Raw genomic sequence first — 7,852 nt, 5'->3', positions numbered from 1 at the left:
GGAAGGAAATGACGATCAGCTGATGAGCAATTCACTAACCAGAATCAAAGGGCTTACATTCAGCAACAAACATGATTCAGCATGAACAGCTCTACCACAGACTCGAGATCGATGACACCTGCTTGGTTCTTTTCAGAGAACTGACACTTCTGCTTTCTGTGGGCAAATTTGTGCAATGCCCTGTATGCCTTTTAGACAAGCAGTCTAGAATCCAGCAGAGGTTCCTCAAGAGAGACAGACTAAACTTTTTCTGCGTCTGATAGTGTGATTGCTATTTGGGGCTCTTAAAATGTCCATTCATTGAAATCTACCCCTCTAGTCCCAGCTGGTCACTTCTCCTAGTTCATCTGTCTGTGCCTTTTGGGAGCTGTACTTGAGGTTTCTTTCTGAGTGGATTAAGTGGCAAGAAACTTTCCTGAAGCATGGAGCACTTACAAGCGAGCACGAGGTCTCTTCTCGAAGCTGGGTATGTAGAATTCACTTTCCTCTGCATCTCACTCTCTGTGCCTATGAAACTGACATTTTATCTGTGGAAAATCCAAGGAACAATTGTTCCAGAATTGCTTTTTTCTATGTTCTCCCCCAAAGAATAACGGTTGATGCTCTGATTTGATTTGAGTCATAGGAAAACAGACATTGCCAGACTGGATCAGACCCAAGGTCCACCTAGCCCAATATCCTATCTCCAGTAGTGGTCAGCAACAGATGCTTCAGGGGAAAGTGTAAGAATCCCACAGCAGGCAGATGTGGGACAATAGGGATGTGGGACATCCTGATTTCTAATGGTTAGCGATTGACTTAAAACCTGAAGCATGAAGGTTTAATATCCCTTCTCAAATGTTTATCATCATTAACTATTATAACTCAAAATAGTCCTAATATCCATAGAAATGTCCAATCATCCTTTTTAGGAATCTTTTAAAATTCTTAATCTTAATAGCTTCCTGTGACAAGGAGTTTATGTTGTGTGAAACACTATTTCCTTTAACCCGTTTGCAATTTCCCCCCTTTTAATTTCATTGAATGTCCCCTTGTTCTTGTGTTATGAGACCGAGAGAACAGAAGCTCCCAGTCTGCCTTCTCTATACCAGGGTCAAATATCTACTACTGGTGGAGTGTAAGCTATTTCTATTAATCATAATAACCGTAGGGTTGATATTATTATAGCTATTATTATTTGTATTATTGTACTGCCTAGGTCCCACAGGGCAAGATGCTGCACATACTCAGAACAAAAAGATTATCCATGCCACAAGAGCTTAATGTTATTCACTATGACATTTGAGCAACTGACCTTCAATTATTAATTTAGAACTTTCAAGAAATACCTAGAAATTGCCTGTTCCACATGATTTTAAGGAAATTCTACCCAGTCCCACACACGTAGTTCAGCAAAGCCAGTACAGAGGAACAGAAGTGAGAGACAAGATGTGTTCAGGGAAGGAAGCACACAAAAAAGATCTGTTAATGCATCACCCCCCCCCAAAGATGCCGTCTGCTAGTAGCCACCCCAACAGAGATCATCCTTATTATTATAATGCCCAGGAAAAATAAGGAAAAGAAATTACACCAGTCGGACAGTGCTTTCTTCTTGTCCCATTTCTATTAGTAACTTTATAGTGCATAAGGAGCAGCTTTCACAGCTTGGTGGAGGTCACTCTGCTTCATCTGACAGTCACTGTTTTGACATAAACTTTTGGCTCGTATCAATGCATTTCTATATTGACTCTGCTAAATACAGAGTTGCTTTTTCTTGGTATAGGTCAAGAGTCTGGAGCTATTGCCAAGGCAATCTGTTTCCAAAGATACAAGAAGTCATGTTAGATGCATGGTCTGCCTACTCAAAGCCGGTGCCTTCAAGCTGCAGTGAGCTCCTGACTTTATTTCTTCAGTGCTGGTGCATTGCTGTGCTGACAGGTGGCCTCCTCTATAACTGGATGTTCTCCTCGCTAGAGTATCCATTTCACCTCTCCTCTGCAATTGCTGTTTCCTTCAGTCTGCTACTTCTACTGATCCTCTTCTTGGTGCATCCCGTCCGCTGCATGTTCACCATAATCATACCTACGCTGGGCACTAAACAAGGCCGGAGGCTGCTCTTGTCCACCTGCTTCATGATTGTGGCAGTTAATACCATACCAAACATCATGGACAACATTAAAACCATACTGCAGGTTATTAAATGCATTTGCAAGAATTACTCAGAAAGCCTTTTGACCTCAACAATCCTATTGGGAAAAGCTTCCACGCAGTTTGGTCACCAAGTCAAAGAAGTCACTGACAAAATGGCAGATAACTTTCTGATGCCCAGGAATGGACATTTTCAGTATGCTGTGGATCACAGTAGTTCCTGGGTGAGGGAGCAAATGCTCATTGCTAATCAGAAGATCAAGGATGATTTCTCTGCTGTCGAATTGCTGGTCAAACAGGCATTGCTGGTAGCCAACAGGGCGGCTGCTGGCTTCTTCCTGTTCTATCTCCTTTTTGAGTCCGCTTGGTATTTGAAAAGCTATCTCACCAACCTCCGATTTGACAACATTTACATCACCAAAAAGCTGAAGGGCTTGGCTATGGACAAGAAAGCAGCCCATCTGCTGACCAGCTCACCGAAAAACCTGATCAGATCCACAGGCCTGAAGCTGTCCCGGGAGGAAATGATGCTGTGCCTGGTGCGCATGATGCTCCCCTCTTTGGTCCTGATGGTGACAGCGGTGATCATAGCAACCGACTACGTCGCCTTCCACTTGGCAGATACAGCAATGAATGAGGTGGCTCAGTTTCCCACAGTGCCCATAACGCTCAACATTAAATATGATGTAAGTAGCAGAATCCCTAGCTTGGGCCTTTAACTAAAGGACTGCCCAGCTTTTCTCACCAGCCAAAGCGACATTTGCCTGAGCTGTTCTATTGCCAACTGCACAGACAGAATGGAGGCAGGACAGGTACATGTGTACTCTCACAGCCTGCCTCCAGCACATATAGTTCTGTAAGGCAACATTGGGATCTCTCCTGTGCCCTCAACTCCCACTAGCATCAATGGCAGCTGAAGCCAGCCAACAACCTGAAAGAGCAGGGTCTGTACAACCACTCCCGTTGTAGGGATCACTGCTGAATCCCATGTGCTGCATTAACAAATAAAGGACAAAACTAGCCCAGAGTTTGTGTTTAACCCCATAGGGCAAGTGAGGAAGTCAGGTCAAGCAACTGATGTGGGGATGAAAACTTTCACTTTTAAAGCATATGTTCTTGTAGGGGTTGCCCTTAAGGGTCTTTTCGGGGATTCTGGGGTAGGACGGGGAGGAGGGGTGAAGCAAAATCCAAGAGACTCAATCACGTGCTGTCAGTCATTCAGGGCAGGAGCATCTCTTGCCCTCATGCCAGTAGGGGAGAGTCAGGCAAGCACTTTGCACCTCTTTACTCTCCTCTGGGCAAGTAGGATGACCAGATAGCAAGACAGAGCCTGATAATATTGGGACGTCTGGTCCCCCTATGTGCAAGGCTACCGGCATTGTGAGTCACAGAGCAGGGAAGGAGGGAAAACAGTCTCTCTGGGGTCGGTAACCCCACTCCTGTGCAGGTGGGCAAGGAATGGGTGAGTTGGGGGCATGGAATGAGCAGAGCCTTGGTTCCTCTCCCACCAAATGCTCTGGGGGCCAATGTGTATAAAACAGTAGCAAGGAGGGGACCAGGGAGCAAACTGTGATTCCGACTGTAAAGATACAATCTAGCCCTTAGACAGCATCACCTGCAGTGAAATGAGGTGCTGGAATGCCACCCTGTGCCCTCTGCATCCTGCCTCTCTTCTGGGACAAGTGGGCTCTTGGTGACAGGAAGAAAGGGCAGTTTATTAGAAAGATGAATGGGACCCTTCCCACCTCTTCCTGGAGTTGTGATCGCACTGACTGAATCATAGCTCCACAGACCCACGCGTATGACAGCGGGGAGAGTTTTACCAGGAGACATTTACACAGTGATAATTGTGGGGATCTACCATTTAGGAATATGGGCGTCACCAAAGCAGAGCAGACCCATGATTCATGGAGTCCAGTGTTCTGTCTCAGAGCGTGGTTAGCGCTGGGTTCATAGGAACTATGATTTATTATTTATACAATGCCCAGAGTGTGTTAGACACTTGTACAATCACACAGGCCAAGAGCATGACCCTTGGCTTTCAGCAGAATTCTCACTGGAACTGCTCCCCACTCCCCAAACCCTCTCCAGTTTCAATATATATTTTTAACCCTCAACCTATTTTCATTTTTTCTTGTTTTTTAGCTTTCCTGTTTTAATTATTCCCCCATCTCTTTCCTTTTTTTGGGATGCTCCAGAGGCAGGTGTAATCCTCCCATCACACACTTAACTGGGCAAATCTACATTTCTTCCTAGCCACCACTGGCAAGCAATTTATAGCCAGAAACCTGTGGATTGAGAAACTATTTAACCTTCATGCTAAAGAGTGTGACTGCAGATGCCATTCTTTGCTAGAAGAGTATAATTTTTTTTAATGAATCTTATCACCTCAAACAGTTTACAGCTTTTATGGCAGCAGCTAAGACCTTAGTCAGGATCCTACTACATTGTGCTAAGCAGCATATACCCATGTAAGCGTATTATCACTCTCAGTCATAGCCTGAAACCTACTCACATTTTTATCTCCCAATCTTACCAGATGTGTACAAAATTTAATTGTGATTCTTACATTGCCAAGTTGCTATTTTTGTATTTGTCAGATTGTGGGTTTTTTTTTTCATCTTTCCCTTGAATCTTTTATTTTTTTTGTTTCAGGTCAAAATAAACCCTCTGCCCTTTATCGGGAAAATTTTCAATGGAGTCATCTCTGGAGAACAACTCGTGAACTTTGAAAGAACTTACCAGCAGAATCTGACCTTCATCTCTGCTGATTGCACAATGAAACGGCCAAGCCCCCCAAACAATTTTGTGGCCCTTGCTGTCGGAATGCTCTATTGCATCATCTATGCCATGATATTGCTGGAAACCTATGCACAACGTTTGCGCCGAAAAATCTCTGCCTCCTTCTTCGAGACACAAGAAGAGCAGAGAGTCCAGTACCTCTGCAGGGTGCTATTAAAGAAACAAGAAGAAGGAGCAGCAACCGCTGCAGAAGCTGAGAGGGATTTGTAAATATCCTGCATGCTGGCATTCCTGGGATGTTATGACAGAAGATGACAGGGATGCTTTAGGCGCTATGCCATGACAATCTTCTTTTGGATAGTTCAGCCTGGGTTTTGTCTTCAAAGTCAGGGGTAGCGAATATATGAAATATGGGCACAAAAACCACAAAAATCTCAAAATTGGAGGGCGGAGGGTTTTGTTGCTATAGTGTTGCAAAAGTGGCCAAGTTTTATGGTTTTTTTTTTTTGCTCTATTATAAGCAAAAAACCTCATGTTTTGTTTTATTCTGATGCAGAGCAAATTTGGCCCCAAAACATGCAAAAAGGAAAACAATTTTGCATATTTTATGCAAAAACAAAGTCACAAAAATGTCAAGAAAAGCACAATTTGACTCTGTCCTGGAATTTAATTTTGCAAAAAGATCATGCTGTTTTTGCCCAGCCCCAGAATGTATTTGTGCAGAGTTATAGTCTGTTTCACTTGTGCAATGTTAAATATTTATACATTTTGAGAGAGAGAAATTGCTTAAAACTTTATTGATCTATGGGGAGAAATATGTAACTTCCTGTCCAATGATTGGCATTGGCCTGGAATGTCCTGGATATTGTCTATTCTTCACTGCGGGTGATGTAACCCACAGCCGCTCAGTGTCTCCTCCTAGTGGTGGCTGGGCCACATATACAAGTTGATGAGCCTATTCCAGCCTCAGTTAACACATTTAGCTCAGGCCATGGAAGCTCACGCTTTTAGATCCGGAGATCCCAGATGCAGACCTACCCAGACACTGGCCATAACACTGACACTAAATGAAAATGGGGTTTCAGCAACTGACCTGCCATTATCAAGCACCATAGGGTATGTCTACACTGCATTTTGGAGCAAGCCTCTCAGTGCAGGTTGACAGACTCTGGTTAGCGGGGCTTATGCTAGCACTAAAAATAGCGGTGTAGACAGCTCTTTGAAGTTGCAGCTTGGACTGGAGCTCAGGCTGTGAAGTCCCCCCCACGGCTTCAGAGCCTGAGCTCCGGCCTGAGTCACAACTTCACAGTGTTGGCTACACCACTATTTTTAGAGTGCTCGTGCAAGCTCCTCTACCCTGAGTCAGTTGACCCAGGCTGGGAGGGAATACACCCCTGTATTCACACCCTCCGCACTATTGTAATAATCTTTGTACAAAGTATCACTATAATGATATTAAGACACATTTCAAATCTCAAGGTGTGTCTTAGACAAAGCAATATCTGCTCTGCTTAATTTGCGTTTGAGCAGTAAATGGAGTCATCAAGCAAGACGGGAAACAAACCAACCTCAAACAGGTAAGAAAAAGCCGGCAAGGAACCTCCTTCCACACAGACTCTTTACTTCCTAGTGCCCATCCGGAAATGTTTTTTTTAAGAGGGAGACTGAAACTATAAAAAGGAGGGACAAACACCCCCCAGGCACCCTCTTTCTCCACCCATCGCTTTCACTGCACCTGAAGCGACAAAGGAAGCATTCGTTGGACTCTGTGGGAGCGGTCCCAGCCTACAGAGTTTGATCAGTCAGAATGCTGAAAGCCTGTGGTGAGACATTTTGCTTGAATCTGATATAGTTTGTCAAGTTAGGTGTTAGCAAACACTCAATCTTTATTAACTACAAACAGATAGATTTTTAAGGGAGTACAAGGAATGAGGCAATAAAATCAAAATGGGTACAAGAAAATAACCTTGTTTTACTGTTTTATCTAATGCAGTGTGTTTAAAGTGGAGTGTCTGAATAACTAGTTGTGATAATAAAATGGCATATTATTCCCTTTAAATATTTTGTACTGTCCAGGAGAGGGCTGAGTAGTACAATCTGGGACTGGAAGTGTGTTGGGGTCACCCTGCAGTATAACCCAGGCTGGTGAGCACCAGAGCGTAACCCAAGTGTGGCTGGCAGGCTGCAGCTACACACAGACCCTCAGGGTGTGGCTTGCATGCTGGAGGGCTGTTTGTGAGTGGCCCAGGTGGCAACTATGTCAGCAGGGCATTGTAAGGCACCCGTAGTTGCAGGGCAGGGGCAACACAGTTACTCATTAGTCTGGATTGTACCCTGGTATGTCACAGAGGCTCACGCCAAAATGCTGTGTAGACCTAGAGTACTCCAAGGGTTTGTCTACACCAGTGGTTCTCAAACTAGGGCCACCGCTTGTTCAGGGAAAGCCCCTGGTGGGCTGGGCTGGTTTGTTTACCTGCCGCGTCCGCAGGTTCGACCGATCGCAGCTCCCAGTGGCCGCAGTTCGCCGTTCCAGGCCAATGGGGCTGCGGAAGTGGTGACTAGTATGTCCCTCGGCCCGCGCTGCTTCCTACCGCTCCCATTGGCCTGGAGCGGCGAACCGTGGCCACTGGGAACTGCGATCGGCCGAACCTGCGGACGCGGCAGGTAAACAAATCGGCCCGGCGGGGCTTTCCCTGAATAAGTGGAGGCCCTAGTTTGAGAACCACTGGCCTACACTAAAGTTCATTTGAATTAAATTAAATTAAATTCCTGGTAAAAGTGGATTAAGCTAATTTGGAATAAGACTCTTAATCTGGAATAAACGCATCCACACAGGGAGATAATCAGAAATAGGTCAACTAGAATAACTCCCCATGTAGATATGCCCTAATATGGCCTGAAGCCACAAACTGAGGCTGGCTGCCATTTCAGGACTTTGGCCTACAGTGTAATATGAACTTCTAAAATCAGGTTGTGTCTACTG

At 44.9% G+C, this 7,852-nt stretch overlaps 1 protein-coding gene across 1 annotated transcript; it reads left to right on the top strand.

Annotated features, from left to right (window-relative positions):
- Positions 1–139: 139 nt before the first annotated feature.
- Positions 140–6,815, top strand: LOC120381009 (osteoclast stimulatory transmembrane protein). Its single transcript, XM_039499013.1, has 3 exons — positions 140–466; positions 1,763–2,813; positions 4,783–6,815. The coding sequence occupies exons 1-3, from the start codon at positions 423–425 to the stop codon at positions 5,137–5,139; spliced, it is 1,452 nt and encodes a 483-aa protein (XP_039354947.1). The 5' UTR covers positions 140–422; the 3' UTR covers positions 5,140–6,815.
- The last annotated feature ends 1,037 nt before the right edge of the window (positions 6,816–7,852 follow it).

Source organism: Mauremys reevesii, linkage group 13 (assembly GCF_016161935.1).
Source record: "Mauremys reevesii isolate NIE-2019 linkage group 13, ASM1616193v1, whole genome shotgun sequence".
Taxonomy (NCBI): Eukaryota; Metazoa; Chordata; order Testudines; family Geoemydidae; genus Mauremys; species Mauremys reevesii.
The sequence above is the reverse complement of the archived record's forward strand: the minus strand, read 5'-3'. Positions and strand labels throughout refer to the sequence as shown.